The 17,303-nt window shown below is 38.0% G+C and overlaps 1 protein-coding gene across 6 annotated transcripts in view; it reads right to left on the bottom strand.

Moving 5' to 3' along the window:
- Positions 1-17,303, bottom strand: part of LOC126175901 (actin-binding LIM protein 2) — a 328,131-nt gene that overhangs the window by 37,751 nt on the left and 273,077 nt on the right. For all 6 annotated transcript variants that reach the window (XM_049922962.1, XM_049922960.1, XM_049922964.1 and 3 more), the window contains 2 exons: positions 16,272-16,458; positions 5,760-5,876 (listed from right to left, as the gene is read on the bottom strand). In XM_049922962.1, coding sequence (XP_049778919.1) covers positions 5,760-5,876; positions 16,272-16,458 — 304 coding nt within the window. The remainder of the gene's footprint in view (positions 1-5,759; positions 5,877-16,271; positions 16,459-17,303) is intronic.

Raw genomic sequence — 17,303 nt, 5'->3', positions numbered from 1 at the left:
TAAACTTCACTTGAGAACTAATCTAATATTTGCAAATGAATTTATGGTACCACCATTGTACAATAATAAAAGTAAAAGACATGCAAACTAACACAGATTTAAATTGTTAAACAAATGTTGTTATATTGTGATGGATCTGGAGAGATATATTGACCTTAACTAACTCTACACACTGTTAGAAATGTTTCCGAAGGCTACCATGAAAATTGCAGTAACCTGGCATTTATTCTATGCTGTAGTGAATGCCTCTGCATGAGGTAAAAAGGAAGACTACTATATGTGTACTTTGTCCTCTTCACAAAACTCTCGCCCATCCTATATTTGAAAGGACTTTAGTGGGGTAGGTGGTGTATTGAAGGTGGGAAGGAAAAGACAAAGGAAGAGAGCAATGAAAAAAATACATGAAAGTAGTAAATACATTTTTTCAAGGTTTTCAGAATTTCAGTTTCATAAACTGTGTAGGATAAACCATTAAAGTGAGACACACAAAAGAATGGCTGTCATCAAAAAACATGCACCAACAGTGGCAGTGTATATGTAGGAACTCTTATGATTATCCAAATTAATTAATAGACAATACAACTGCATTTTCATGAACTACATTTAATCTTTTTTAAGACATAAAGAAGGAGATGCACCACACACAATGAAGTTACTACTGTACACTCAGTTACTGTTTTTTTGCCTCTAATGCACAGCTACTGGTATGTTAGGTATTAGTAATATCAAGTTTTGCACACTTTTGATAGCACTGCATGTACTTTCTGTTCAAAGTGATAGTAAAAATTTTATTAATAAGTGAACATAACAGCAGCTAACTACATTACACAAGCAGTAAAACAACAAAACAAGATATGTAAGAATTCCAGCTGGCAATATTTACAGAGTAAATGTTGTATTCTGTTCAGAGAGAAATGAAATTTATGATTATGATTATGATTCCCCAACTTGAAAGTAAACCAAGAAGAACAGCAAAGCAACTTAAGATAAAGTGTTTTCATGCTACAAACAATGGGAGAACAGCCAAACTTATTTTTTAGGGACACAACAACAAGTAACACTGCCAATTGCAACAAAATTCACAAATATCTCTACAATCAATACTTCATCATCATCAACATCATTTGATTTTTTTCATCCTCATGATCAAATGAGGAGAACGACTCAAATTACATAGCTGATGAATCTGCTTTCTTCTTTTCCCAATATGTCTTTCCTTCTCACTGAAGTTTCTCTATTGTTCTGTCCAGGTTCTACTGGCTCCAGTTCCCTTCGTTTGACAATTCATTATTTTCGAACAGACGTTCTGAATGCACATCTACCTTGCACAGATCATCTGTCATGTCTATTTTTTGAAAATCTCTTTCAGTTTCAAGCAACCAATTATTCGTAACATTTTTTGAGCCAATGTGACTGAGAACTATTTTTGCTAGTCTATCATCATTATTTCTGATGATGTGATAGTAAAATTTTTGATTCTCTTAATGGAAGAGTCAGATTGTGTCTATACACTTATTAAGTTCCAGACAGTTTCCTGTCATCCAAATTATTCCATGCACGGAGACACAAAATTTTCCTTCAAATTTTTTTTTTCAATCAGTACAATAAGATTGGTCAATATGGAGACATGACAGAATGGCAGAAAGGAGCCATATTCGTTGGAATTACTTATGACCTCATTGAATAGGATACACAAACAAATTGGGCTACTTCATTCACAGACTGTTAAAAATATTTACTAGGCTTAATAACAATAGTCATGAAAAGGACCTAGCAGACTGGGTCCAGAGATGAGTGCCATGTCTTTTCAATCACAACCGGTTTCAAACAAAATAGCAATTGCTGGGGTAAGAGAATGCAGGCCCATCTCAACCAGTTTCTGAACAAACAATGAGAAGAGAACCACATGCTATGGACATTTGGTGACTGGTATCTTGCAATAGGGTGTTGCTCTCAACCTAAATGTCTTCAATGAGCCAAACAATGTAGAAACTGGAAAGTAGTTGACTAGAGATTGTAGTGTGGTATAAAAAAGTCACAATTTTGTCTCTTTTCAAATGATGCATTGTTTCGAGTGCTCAGATGGCCCAATGGTGTATAATGCACAGTGCAAGGAGGGTGTAGTTCATGCTGGCGATGGTTCTGTGATATTTAGGGGATGCTTTTCGTATCTTGATCTAGGTCCACTCATTTGCATTACTGTGAACAAGAACTAGGATGTTTATTTCATTATTGTCAGTTACCAAGTGTCACCCTTTCTTCTACATCTTCATGATGACTACATGGTGGACACTACCATCTTCCAAAATGACAAAGCTATGTTCACAGGGCTTCATGTATAAATTACGTTTGACCAAAACTCTTGACAACTTGACTGGCTCATAAATCACCCAATTTTAATCCCACAGAAAATGTCTGGAACTGTTTAGAACAATAGGTGAAATATAGTAGTCAACATCCCCACAATTTGGAATCTCTGCAGGATCTAATCATCATTGAATGATGTTAGATGGATATGGCACACGTGAAAAAACTAGGATTCTCATTGAACTGAGACCATTACTGAAGTTGGAGGTAGTGTTGCACAGTACTACTAAGGTGTCTCATGGGGTGATTAATTTTATGCCTGGAGTGCTTAGCTGAAGAAGAAGTGAAGAAATATAACTATTTTACCATAATAGTGTATGAACAGAACAAATGGCCAACAAAGCTTTGTGCCTTTGTGGCATGGATTCAATGATATTGTTGAGTTATTGTAAGGCATTTTGTGTCTACTCATGACAGCAATCAGTTTCTTATGAATTGTTCTGTTGCCAGGAGAGATTAAAACCATTGCTTATGCATCCACAACATGCAGTTGTCCCTCCTAAGAGTAATCAGGTGCATTTTCTTTGATGTTTTGGCAGATTTTTGCAATTTCGTTTTTGAAATGTGTAGATGGAGTCTGCCGAAACCAATACCGTTCATCACGTTTTATGCAACACCCAGTGTCAACAGGAAGCATCAGTTTGTTTCCTATCACAAACTAAATTATATTTAAAGTGGAATTTACGTGCATATGCACTAGACTGGTCTCAAATTACTGTAGTGCAATATTCATTTTATCAGCATGTATTAACAAGGGCAGTAAAACAGGAATAATAACTATTATTACAACAGTGACTAAGTAGCACTGCTGCATTTTGGTAGCAGACAGTGCGAGGCAGGCAGGCATGCAAGTTGTTGCTGGAGTACCAGTTATTCTTCCTCTTTTACTATCCCTGTTAATACATATCGGTTAAAACGAACATCACAGTAGACTAAACCGAGACCGCTCTATCGTATGAGCGCATAAAATTGCACTTTAAAAATCATTTTGTTCACAACAGGAAAGAAATCAGTGCTTTCCACTTACACTGGGCATTGCATGAAAGACGTGATGAGCAGTATCCATTTGGGCTGACGCCAGCTACACATTGTAAAAATGAAATTGCAAATATCTGCCAAAACATTAGAGAAAATGTGCCTAACGAGTCTTAGAAGAGACACCCAGTAAGATTTAACAGTATTCTGTTTCTCAAACAAGAATCATCATGTATTGCTTTGAAGTTCCAGTACATCTGAGATTAATTTAAATTTGCCACAAGTATGGAAAGGAAATAATACACTTATATATGTCCACACTCACAAAAAGCATTGCAAAACTCGAATGTAAAAATACTTTTAGTAATCACATATTAGCTAGAACTATCAGAACTATCACGTATAAAGACACAATTGCTGCCTTTCTGTAAGGCGGCAAGAGGAGTCTACTAGCTTCCATAAATGCATTCATAGTTCACCCTATTTCCTTGCTGAAAAAAAAACTCACTCTTTACGCAATCTATTTCCTAGTTTGTTTTCTCTGTTGCGTTCCTTTTAAGTTTCTTTACTATTTTTTCCCATTTATTCCATTTTTCAACTTTTATATGAGAATAACTTTCTCCCAATTTTACATTTCATTGTTATTCCAAAAGCATAATTACTACCACATGATGTACATATCAGTTATTAGCCACTGGCTGGTTTTAAATCACGTACAGATAAGTTTTCATTTGCAATGTATTGAAAGCTTCACTGAAGACGAGTTCATGCCATTTAAGAACAACATGAAAAAGACGATTACAACATAACAGCTGGTATGCATGTTCTCCAGTAAAACAAGCCATTTAACTCAATACATGTGCCTGTGCCAAAATTTCCTTTTCTGTATTTTCTCCAAACTGTATTAACTGCTTTGCCTGTTGTGCTACACCTCTGTCCCATTCCTCTAAGAAATGTTTTTATCTCATCTAGTAGTGGTTTGACCTTTTTTTCCATTTTTATTAGTCTGAAGACACCATCAGATAATACCATAGTTAATGCCTGTGAATACATCATTATCCTGTAGTTAATATTTTGGGGCTAGTTTTCTTTCATTCTGAATTTGTAAAGTTGGTCATATAATATTTGATTATTACGTTTTTCCATGGTTGTTCAGGCTGCTCTGCACTTTTGTCAAATACATCTGATTAAGCTTCAAATGAAAACAGTGCTGAACCATGGGTAGACAAGTATGGCCAGTAGTCACCTTAGCTCAATTAGAAGACAGATTTCACAATAAGAACAACAAAACAACATCTACTAATAAGCTTCAAGAGTAATAAACAGCAAGCTAAAGAAATAAACTGTAAACCTAAAAGTCAGCCATGCAAGAGAAACTGTACACTGTTTAAATTCACTGCACATATGGCAGAAAAAGAATGGCTTTACCTCCAAGACGCGTTTCTCCAGGATGTGCTTTTCTAAAGAAATCTATGGATATGCATGCCATCTGGCGAACTGAATGCAAGATTAGTTCAATTTGATAAAACCATACAAAAACTATTGCTCTGGATTCTTGATATCAATTATTTTAAAACAGCCATGCAATTCATTTCAAAATATTAAATAAACATCACAAGCATGAGTACAATCCCTTATGTTATTGACAGCTATGCATATTTGAAAAACAAGATGTAACTTGACAATTTTCATGAAACTGATCCAGTACTGTGTACAACAATGAACTTTAAATGTAACAAATAATTCACATTGAAAGGTTCCTATAAATGCACATGTAATTTTATTTGAATTGTTGCTGCTGTCCTTTTATATAGCTGGGACTTATCCACAGATTACAAACATAATACTTCTCTTATTTAGATAATTAAATTAAATTAATGCAGCTTTACATTGTTTCCCCTTAAACATTGTAAGAGAAATTTTCTTACTTTCCACTCAAACTTACTTCTGTGCTTTCCTCAAACACATCCATTTTTCTCTCTCCATACATTTCTGCTGTTACTTCATCTGTCTCCTCCTTGCCCATTCTCATCAATGTCACTTGTTATTCTTTGACAAACCCCATGCCCTTTCTTTCTTGCTTTCTGCCATACTTACAATTTTCTACACCATAAAAGAATTCAAATATCTACAGTGCAACTTCGTTGGAATACACCAATAGAGGATTAGATTTTGAAGGCTGAGAAAGTCTATAAAACTGTATCCATTCAACAAGTCATCCCCCACCCCCTTGCTGAAAAAAATGGAAACTACTGCACCATCAAATTGTACTGCATCCCAAAAGTAATAGTTCAAGAACTATGTTGATTTCTGTGAAGGGACAACATTTGCCAAACTTTTCTATAAAAAATCAGTTAGAATTAATAAAACATGAAACATTTTCATATGAGCAACCAAAGTTCAATGCACGCACTTACCATTGTAACTAGGAATAGTGCCTACTGATCTCCCCACAGATGACCGATAGCTGGAACTGCGGTCCATATATTCGTCTTCTTCCCATGGTCTAGGATGGTCCACATTTCTTGATGGAGCTTCAAAGAAACACAAGGGAAGAGATGGCTCAATTAACTGGATCATGTGGCACCTTAATGTGACAAAGGATTTATTTCCTTTATTTAAATAAGAAACACACTCAATCCATTTACACAATCCCTTCCTTCAATGTTCTTTCAAAATTAATCCTACTGTACTTGATATGTCCTTAGATCTTTATTTGTTTTTTTAATAAATCTTTCAACTTTCACACCCCTCAAAAACACAAAGAACTCCCCATTAATAAGAAAGGAGACTGAGTGACTAACATCATTTTGATGATGATGTCACTAGAGATGGAGCACATGATCTGATAGGGCCAAGATGGGGAGAGAGAGATTGTTTATAGCCTTTACAAACAAACTGTCTCAGCATTCTATTTGATCAGTTTAGACAGACCACAGAGAATCTAAATTGGATGGCCAGATGAGGATTTGAAACCTATCCTTTCCAAGTGAAGATTCAGTGCATTACTTTGCTAAGTAATACACAGCTGGAACACCACTTTTCTTCATAAAGCTTTGATTAAAAGTAGTAACACACGGTATGTCACATTAAAGTAAAAGCTGAGATTTGTATTTACAGCTGAATCAGCTTCTATACATTATTTCTTTTCATTTTACCTCAAACTGTCACTTTTTTGGGATTGTTTTCAGTTCAGGCTCAGCTCCCAAGCCTCTAAATGTTAGAAGATGCAAAAATATATTAATTTCTGATCTTAAACCTCTCTACATGCTTTACTTTGATGAAAGTTCTATTGTTAGAGGTTAGATCTTCCTTTTGAAAACTTTCCTCCTCACAATGTTTTAATATTATTCTCACAATGTGCTAATATTTCTACTGTTCTTCCCAGGCTTGTACTTTCGTCACAAGAAACTACTCTTCTCAGTCAGTTTCTACTGCTCTCTCACACTGAAGACCATCTTTTGTCATCAGTCTGGTGACATTCCGCAAATTACAAAGTAAATGAAACTGAGTCTGTCTTTTTTTAAATTTGGTAGCACATCCTTAGCTAATATTAGGTGGTTTTAGTGCTCAACATAGCTTGAGGCTCAGACAAAGAAAACAGTGTTTACAAAATGATAGTGGATATTGTTGATGAAGATAACTCAATCATTTTTAATGACAGCTCCCCAACAAGGAAAATTGCAACAAACCAATGACTGAGTGCTGTAGACGTATGTTTGGTGTCACTGAGTTTAACATAAAACTCCATACAGGAGGTAGTCGCAGAAGCCCTTGGATCTGATCATCTACTCAGATTTCTCAGATGTGACACAGGGGCAATACATGGTGTCATATGGGCAGGCTACAAGTGGAACATTCAGAAAGCAGACTGGAACAAGTACACTACTATGCTTTAAGGGAGAACAAACATTTTCAGAATGTAGAGAGACAAGGACGGACTACACGAATTTCACTGCTTGTTTTGAAGAAACATGAATGGTACCTATCCCACATAACAAAACCTTTGTTCCAAAAACTACAACACAGTATGGGGAGATTAGGAATGCAATAATGCATTGCTGGAACAAAGGAAAGCACAAAAACTGTACAGAAAGCACATTTCAGCACAAAATTACATAAACTTCAATAGACTGCATTCAAAAGTAAAGTGACTATTCAAAAATAAGAAGAAACTGCATGGATCAGCTTCTGTAACAACCTTACGAAAACATACCCAGTTCAACCATCTGGAGCAAAAGATGAAGTGTGTACATAGAACCTGGGACAACACAAGTGCAATAGTGCTTCTGCACAAATTAGTGTATGACTTTATGAAACGTTTGCCACCAGACTCTGTTGAACCATATACTGATGAGCAAGGAGACCATTTCCTAAAAAAATACTTTAGTGATGTGGAACTCAACAGAGCCCTGTTATTTGGGAGAAACAATGCTTCTGGGACTAACAATACACAATAACACATGCTCTCTACCTAAATGCAGAAAGGGAGGAATTATTTTTGTAATATTTTTTATAATACTTGGCACAAAAGAACTGATAGCCACAAGTGGGAGACATCGCGAACAGTGTCATTAGGAAAATACGGTAAAGAACCTAATGAAGCTCATATAGGGCAATAATGCTCCTAAACTGTTTACAAGAAGTGAAGGAAAGGAAGTTGGAACATAGGCGTGAATGGTAGTATGAGACCACAACCTATTCCCCAAATCAAATTTTGGTTTTCAGTGAAGAAATGGCATGAATGAAACACTAATAAAATTAGTATACGACATCCAAACATGTCTCACCTGCAATAGATACATCACTGCACCTTTTACTGACATAAACAATGTGTGTAATAATGTCAACTTATCAAATGCTGGATGCCAAAATGTGGAGGCAGAATATTCCTGGTAGCTTTGTGAGCGAACTTATCCCCTTCCTTTCTCACTGGTAACTGGTAATAAGTGTAAATAGCTATATGAGGCCTAGAATGACAAGCACAGGGCTACCCCGAGGATCAATTCTCTCTCTCCCGCTTTTCAATATATTGTACAGGACTGCTAGCTAGTGTGGAAATATTTAGGATTTTTATTCAAAAAAATTTATTTCAAACACTGTTTTCCACGTGTTTCAAACACTGCTGCAGTGTCAGTTTCTACAGAGCGTACTTGCCTGAGAATCACAGAGCTAGTAGCATCACAGCACATTTTTTGTTGGTTGCAAAAATTAGCAACCCCCCCCCCCATCTTACGCAGCACCCTGCTAAATAAACTAGAATACACATACCACCGATTAGGTAATGTGGTAGGTGAGTCACATGTGTCATTTTAGAGAGTCTCTGATGGGAGAGTATAGATGCATCTCCCTCGTTTCCAGTCAGGGCTGATGTGCTCTTGTGATCCAGACTTCAGCCACAGTGAACTGCTAACGCCATACAACACTAGCCCTGCTTGCATGAACTGGCCACTGGCTTGCGACACTCCTGCAGACCCACCAAGCATCTGAACGTGCTGTCTATGGCCACTGTGGAATTCCAGTGTTACCCATCTACTGCTAACATGGCTGGGCTTGCTACCCATCTGTCGCATTGCAATACTGGGCATTGTAGTCAACACAGTTCACACGCAAGTGACAAGCAAATTCCACAGTCACCTGCAGACATTGTCTCATCAATGACCATATGGCTAGCCTCACACTCAAGCTGCATGCCCACAGGCCGAGCTGCTACCACCTAGTTGCATGGTCCATAATAACCAGCATTCGTGCCTTTCTAACCTGAGTATCAAAATCTTTTGCCACCTGCGGCCGTGCAGCCCATTTACCACCCATATGTCTGCAGAGCCCACTTGATCAGCACAGGGGCTCTGGCTCGCTTCAATGCTGGGGACATCTATTCTTTGCTGCCATGCAGTGAGCAGCCACAGCTGGGTCAACACTGTATCCACGCAGATGTCGCAAGCGAATGACCCACTTCACCTATGGACATCAATTGCGCCAGATCACACAGTGACTGGATAAGTACCCTCTAACTTCTGATTACTGGGAGCATATATGGACTCTCCAACCAGTAAATTATAGTTTTAAATGGACAATGTTCAGGGGTTACTGGCTATATTAATTATATGTGACACTGTCATTAAATAGAGGTTCATTCCTCCTTGTTAAAAATCCTAATTTTATAGGTAGAACACTTCTCTGGTACATTGCATTAGGCATAATGTTTTGTTTCTTAGTAAGAGGAACAACTGGAAAGATACTGCATGCAAACAGCATTAGTTATCTGCATGTTTTCTAAGTGTCACTTTTTAAAGTTAATTTTTGCTATTTACTGTTCATGCTAGCAACATGTTGAGATGGTTAAGGTGCGGAATACAAGGAAAAAATAGGGAAGCTGCTTTCTGTGGACAGCATTATCTGTACGTGCATGTCCAATAAATTTTACCTCTTAAGATGTGTATTGGGTAGAGTTTTCACCTACAACAAGTGTACCTACAAAAAGTACATCTACATGTACTGCTGTTGGCATCCATAGCACAGCAAGGTACACATTAATAAGAAGTTACTGTTGCTGCTGTTATGGGTAAGTGAAACCCTATGCAGAAGTACATTTTAACTTATCTCTCACAGCCAGTTTTGAGGATGACCGAGGCAATGTTAATGTCTGTTCTATCACATTTGCAGGCTACACGTATCTGAACCATCTCATGACCTGAATGAAGATAATTGCCCACTCTGTATTCTGAATCTTCTAAAATAAATAAATAATAAAAAACCGGATGACTAAAGTGATCCTGAGTTTGACACTGAATTTAGTGGCTCAGAAAGTGAAGAAGAATGTGATGTTACTTCATTAGAGACAGAAAGTGATGGCATTTCATCAGTTGTGTGACAAGTGCTTGCCAATGGTACAAGATAAATACATTCACTGAGCTCCAGCCAACTCCTCCAAGATTTATATTCACAGAACAGCACTGTGAAGTACATGATTAGACTTCACAGTGACACAAACTAAAAAATGACCTCAAGTTTCAGGATATTTATTCGAAGTCCAGAGCACAAGTAAACTCGGGGTTTTATTACTGGTGATCTACAAAAATTTTAAACTCATTATCTTGAGCTTTAAAAGCTGCCTTTATTGCTTTCAGGATGTCAAGTGTGAAAGGTGACAGTCAAGTTCCACATGATTAAGGACCGGAAAATTTGCATTACAGTTAGTAGCAATCTGTCTTTTCCCACATTTTGATATTCTTATAAACATGCCGCATGTGTGCCTGTGCTGTGTTGAGCCACATTTTGAACATATCATTGCAATATTCTGCAAATTCCTTTATATTCTTTGCCACTCTGCTTATGATTTATGTTGTCCATTCAGTACACCAATCAGAGATACCATAAATTTAGTTTTTTTTGTGTTCACTTGCGTTTTATTTCCCTTTTTGTGCAGTGTGTCATCACTTGAGGAATACAAACACAACAGTACAATACCACATATCCTTCTCTAGTACAGTTATCAGATTTTTTAAATGTCAATGTGTATTATTTGCTACTGGGAGAACCGAAAGAGAGACTCCACATGTGATCACTTAGAAGTTACGGATCAATATAACTAGAGGTTTGTATGCATGTTTCTTCTTGTCTTTTGTACTTATCACCCAAGATTTACACTTTCATCAGGGTGTTAAGTGATGGCACTACATGGAGAGTGGTGTTATAAAAAAATCATTCATATACCTCTGATGTATTACTACGATGATACATTATAGTATAGTTTGTAGAAACACGAGGGTTGGAACTTAAATAGTGGCAACTATTTCTTCACAACTGATAAAAAAGAGTTACACATTTGCACCTATTACTGTCCTTCAGAGTAGTCACCAGCATTGTGTAGAACCCACTGCCAGCAATGTGGAAGGCGCAGTATACCATTACCAGAGCCTGTTCTGTTGATGGTGCAATTGAAACGGTCTAAAGTTATGGTGATTCTCATGTACGACTGCGATGGTGTTATCCTAATGCATTACGTTCCTCCATGGCAGACTGTCAATGCACAGTATTACCGTTCGGTTTTGGAGCATCACCTGCGACCAGCTTTGTGAAAGAAGCGGCGACACTTTCTGCGCAACCCACCCATCACGTTGCATGACAATGCGCGGGCACATACAGTGCAAGCTGTGGCTGCTCTGTTCGGTCAATCGGACTGCAAAGTACTGCACCATCCATCATATTCCCTGGACATAAGTCCCTGTGACTTTGATTTGATTCCGAAGATGAAGGAACCACTTCGTGGCATTCACTTCAGAACTGTTCCAGAGATTCGACAGGTAGCAGACCACTCCATTTGCACCATCAAAGGAACAGGCTCTGCTAACGGTACACTACTCCTTCCACATCACTGGCAACGGGTTCTTCATAACGTTGGTGACTACTCTGAAGGACAGTAACAGGTGCAAACATGTAACTCTTTTGTATCGGTTGTGAATAAATAGTTGCCACTATTGAAGTTCCAACCCTCGTATTATTCTCTTTATGTTTTATGAGTATTTCGTGGCCTTTGCATTTATTTTGTCCTGGAACACATTATTTCAAGTTTTTCACTTTGCTCTCAGATGTAAGTTTAATATTTGGTAGGAACCTAATGTTTAGATTTTATGGATAAGATGTTTATTTCTGCTTTACTCCCTCCACGGTAAATTGGGACTAGTTCACACATTTCTTCAGTGGTACAGTTTTTTCATGCTACTGAGGTGGTGACAGCACCATTGCTTGTTCTGCCGATATCTGTGGGCAGTGGTCTCTGACACTACCCTGGTATTTTTTGAGCCCTCCCCCATCTATTTCTTACCCTCCTGCTGTGTCACTGAATCTATCCTGCATTTCTTCTTCTGTCAAAGAAGGGCAGTTCTCTCTAAACCCTTCCAGCAGTAACGACCTTCTTGTCTCTCCTCTTACATCCAATTTTATTGAGGTGTCACACCTCTCCTGTTGCAGGTCCAACTAGCACATACATGTGCTTATATTCAGTGAGTGACACCCTTCCTGGTTGCCTGCAGGAGAGAGGTCAAACTATGCCTAGACTACATATGTATATGGCAAAGAATGACTCTGATGTATCACCTAGCAAGTATTCGATTCTGCTCTTCCTCTCATGGAGATGTAGAAGGTTGGGCCATACAAATTACCAGTCAAGACAGTAGTCAAATTAAAGCTGCTTCTTGATACTTTGTAAGTACGCTGTCTCAGGATAGTGTGTGTTATCTTTAAGTGTCTGGCAGCTTAGTTTCTTTAGTATCTTTGTGAGATGTGGTTCTCAGTCAAATGCTTTTCACAAATTGATAAATACTGCATCTACCTACTGTCTTGATCCACTGCTTTCACAATATCAAGTGTGAAAGGTGCCAGTTAAATTCCACAGATTAAGGACCAGAAAAATTCACATTTTGTGATAAATGCGAGATAGATGTGAATTCTGCCTCAAAATTAAAAAATGTAAAATTACCTAACAGACACTTTTGCATAGCGAATTGTAAACAGAGGAAGTATTTTATCACATATAGTTTGCAATACCTTTATTTTTGGCTTATTAATATCGAAAATGTAACCAAATTTCAGTTACTGGTATTGAACCTGGAAAAGCTCAATTTGGAAAAATAATGTGTGTCAGAACCTGCTTTCAAAATAAATAGTGCACAAATGCAATAATGTATCAATTTGCTCGATGCTTTGGTGCCATGCCAATTGTGGGTGGTTGAGTGATTTGTTTAAGATAAATGTCGCATAATGCAACATGCAACTCAGCCGTGAAACCTAGCATTTTATAACAAATAAATGCATATGTATTTTTCATAGCTTAAGTTCTACAGTTGGTATAACGTAGACTCATTTAACAATCATATACTGAAAGCTTAAATACAACCATACAAAGAAAATAAAGGCTATTTCAGGAAAAAAAAAAAACAACACATGTTGAAGTTTGTGCAAAAGCAAACATTTCAGCCAATAAGTTCCCCATCAGCAGTTTTTTTTTTAACAGTCAATTTCAAAGAACTAAGGCTTTGCAGAATGAGATTTTCACTCTGCAGCGGAGTGTGTGCTGATATGAAACTTCCTGGCAGATTAAAACTGTGTGCTGGGCCGAGACTCGAACTCGGGAACTATGCCTTTCGCGGGCAAGTGCTCTACCAACTGAGCTACCCAAGCACGACTCATGACCCGTCCTCACAGCTCTACTTCTGCCAGTACCTCGTCTCCTATCTTCCAAACTTTACAGAAGCTCTCCTGTGAACCTTGCAGAACTAGCACTCCTGAAAGAAAGGATATTGCGGAGACATGGCTTAGCCACAGCCTGGGGGATGTTTCCAGAATGAGAGTTGCACTCTGCAGCGGAGCGTGCGCTGATATGTAACTTCCTGGCAGATTAAAACTGTGTGAGTCTCGGCCTGGCACACAGTTTTAATCTGCCAGGAAGTTTCAACTAAGGCTTTGTTTGTCTTCACTCATGTAGCATGACAACCTTTATATTTGTGCATCTAATCATTCATAAACATAAAAATAGATGCGAATTTCCCAAAAAATACAAAGTGAATTTTGCAAAAAAGAAGCAAGATGAACCTTGCACATAATGTTTTTGGAATACATGCTGGTTAGCACAGAGATCATATTGTCTGAAATACCTCATTATGTTTGATCAGACAGTACTTTTGTGGATCATCTGTTCCACCTTTCTTGCAGACAGGTGTGACATTTGCTTTCTTCGACTACTGTCACAATATTTTATTCTACAGCAGAATATAGTTAAGAGAGCCGCTAACTTAGCCACAAATCCAGTAGAAAATCTGATACAGATTCCATCAGACTCCGGTGCTTTGTTCAATTTTAGTCATTTTGGCTGTTTCTCAACACCACTGATAACAATATTTGTATCATTCATCTTTAAGGTGTTGTGAGAATTAAATTAGGGCTGTACAACTGGATTTTAATTTGTAAATGAACATTTGAAAATGGAAATCAGTGCTTTTGCTTTTGCTTTGCTACCCTCAAGTCCATCCTTGTCTTGTCTATGAATGTCAAGACACTAACTTTGTAACATTAACAGGCTTCACATACTATTAAATTTCTTTTTGTTTTGCAACAGACCCTTCAATAATAATCTGCTATGAGGTGGCTGTTGAAGGCTTCATGCATACTCCTCTTGACAGTCAAGCGTCTTACATCAGTATCTTCCTATATCTAAGGCTTGTGATTTGTAACACTATTATGGAAAGTAAAGTTGCTAATCAATATATGGCAGAGATGCTGAATTGCAGATAGGTACAACAAAAAGACTGTCACAAAGCTTTCAACCAGTAAGGCCTTCATCAAAAATAGACAACACTCATTCAAACACAACTCACGCACATGACTGCTGTCTCAGGCAACCAAAGCCACAGTGGTTGAAGTGTGGCTTCAGCTGTCTGAGACTACAGTCGTTTGTGTGTGTGTGTGTGTGTGTGTGTGTGTGTGTGTGTGTGTGTGTGATCTATTTTTGATGAAGGCTTTGCTGACCAAAACCTTTATTTCTGACGGTCTTTTTGTTGTATCTATCTGCGCCTCAGCACCTCCACTGTGTGGTGAGTAGCCACTTTCCTTTTCATAATTTTGTAGACTTTTAATTTGTTTTAATCTGTTACACAGTAGTCTCAGATAATTTACAGTGGCTGTATACCACTGAGTGTCCATCCAATCATGAATTGTTATACTAAGTACACATCTATCAAGTGCATGGTCAACTATTTTTCTCAACCACAGTTCTTTAACAAGCTCCACTGCAGGGATAAATAAATCTACAGGGTGTTTCAGCACAGTGATCATAGACTTTCAGGAGAGACAGATTGCACCTAGACAATGGTAAAAGACAAATCAATGAATGGTCAGAAATGCTTTCGGGGCACAGCAGTGACAACACAAAACACAAAAAAGGAAGGACAGTGAGAAAACGTGCTGGACAATGCACACATACCTGCTGTGATGTGTTCTGTTACATGCTTTCAGCAGGATGGGGGCCCCATCACATCAGAGCCTTAATGTGCATTTAAACCTGAATGCAACGTACTGTCAACAATGGATCGGCCCGAGTGGTCTGGTACATTGTCCAGTTACATCCTCACTCACCTCAAATACTTCCTCTGAGAATATGTCAAGACAATGGCATATGAAAGAAGTATTCTAGTGTGGACCACAAGTAACAAGTTGTCTTCCATGCATGGACACTGCCAATATATGTTTAACTTTACCTCCAAGTTGCTAAAAATGTTGTGCACCATACAACCAATAGCTACAAAGACAGCTACCAGGATGTCTCCCTACGGCACCAGCTTCTCTGAATTATGTAGGTGGTGAGATATCTACCTTCAGCATACACTTCATTCTTATAATTACCAAGGCCTCTACCTCAAATAATCACCTTGCCATTCTTTTACTCTTAACCACATTTCCCCCTCTCATGTCATTTTCCGAACCACTCCGCTACCCAATCCTTGTACCTCCCTCCCCTTACTTGATCTGCCCACCCACCTTTGTTTAATAAATGTCACCTCTTGATTCCTCAATTTTCTACTTCCATCTATCCTTCCTTTTACCACAGCACCCACTACCTCCTCATCTCCTGATTGTCTAGTACCTTGCCCTTTCCATGTATCTTTCTTCTCATCGCTCTTGTCAGCCTGGTGGCAACTATACGTAAACAGTGAACATTGCCATGGCCTTGGTGATTGGGATGTGTGTGTGTGTGTGTGTGTGTGTGTGAGAGAGAGAGAGAGAGAGAGAGAGAGAGAGAGAGAGCGCTCTGAGCTATTAGATATTTTTACATGCCACACACCATCTAGATAGAAGTTAATGGTTGCCTTTCTCATTTTTGTTTATTGTTTCCATCCCAGAACCTTTGTTATCACAATAAATTCAATACTTACATGCATTAACTGGTGATTCATATCTTAATCGATATGTTGGTTCTCGAGCAGCAGACGGCGTTCTCGACGCATTGCGAGGATCCAAATGAGCCATCTTCCACTGCCTCAGTTTTTCACGTTCTCTTACATTCTGCAGGAACACTTTTCCAATGCCAGTTGCTATTTTACTCAACTCCTGTTCTTCTTTCTGTGTAGTAGAACAAACAAGTCCAATTTAAAGCATTGTAATTAAAATTGGTGCTTTTGTGTGTGTGTGTGTGTGTGTGTGTGTGTGTGTGTGTGTGTGTGGAAGGGGGGGGGGGGCGTTTGCACCTGTGCACATGCCAAATGGCATATTTTTTCCTGACAGTTCGAAACTTGCTGTGAGGTGCAAAGAAGTTTCTAGTTGTCGTGTATAATGTCAGAGGATGGAGAAATGTGTGACAGTAAAATTACAAACATTTGAAATGCTTTAGTACAGAATATCTATAATGTTAAATGAAGTTTCTCCCGGCACTTGATAAAGCAATAAGCATAGTGACAATCACAAAATGGGAAGAAAGCTCTTCTTGATTATGAGCAATAATTTTTATCACCGCAAGTTAAGAACCCAGAAACTATTTTGCTGATCATCCTTACCAGAGAGTAGCAATAGAAGTGTTGTGTTTTGCTTTTGTGAATATTTAGGATTATTATAAGGGATGGACAATCTTGCTTACAAGGGGACCACTCTGAAATCAAATTTTTGTAATTTTTTATATTTTGCTATGTGAAGTTCAGGATTCAAATACCAATCTACTATAATATGTTGGTGCAACTCTCAAAAATTCTTGAGAAAATCAACATTGAAGTTTTGTGTGAAACTTTAGTTCACTAAAACTATGAAAATTATCACGAAAGGCTGCATGGCCAACTTGATGGCATCGAAGAAGGTAACATGTAATCAATGGATCACTGGTTGAATCTAGCTTTCTTGTCCTGTTTTTGTTTCAATTTAAATTCCTACATTACTTAAATATAAAATCATAAAACAATACCAGAGAAGGAAAGTTG

This window comes from Schistocerca cancellata, chromosome 3 (assembly GCF_023864275.1).
Source record: "Schistocerca cancellata isolate TAMUIC-IGC-003103 chromosome 3, iqSchCanc2.1, whole genome shotgun sequence".
In the NCBI taxonomy this organism is placed as follows: domain Eukaryota; kingdom Metazoa; phylum Arthropoda; class Insecta; order Orthoptera; family Acrididae; genus Schistocerca; species Schistocerca cancellata.
This window is presented reverse-complemented; position numbering and strand designations above follow the sequence as displayed.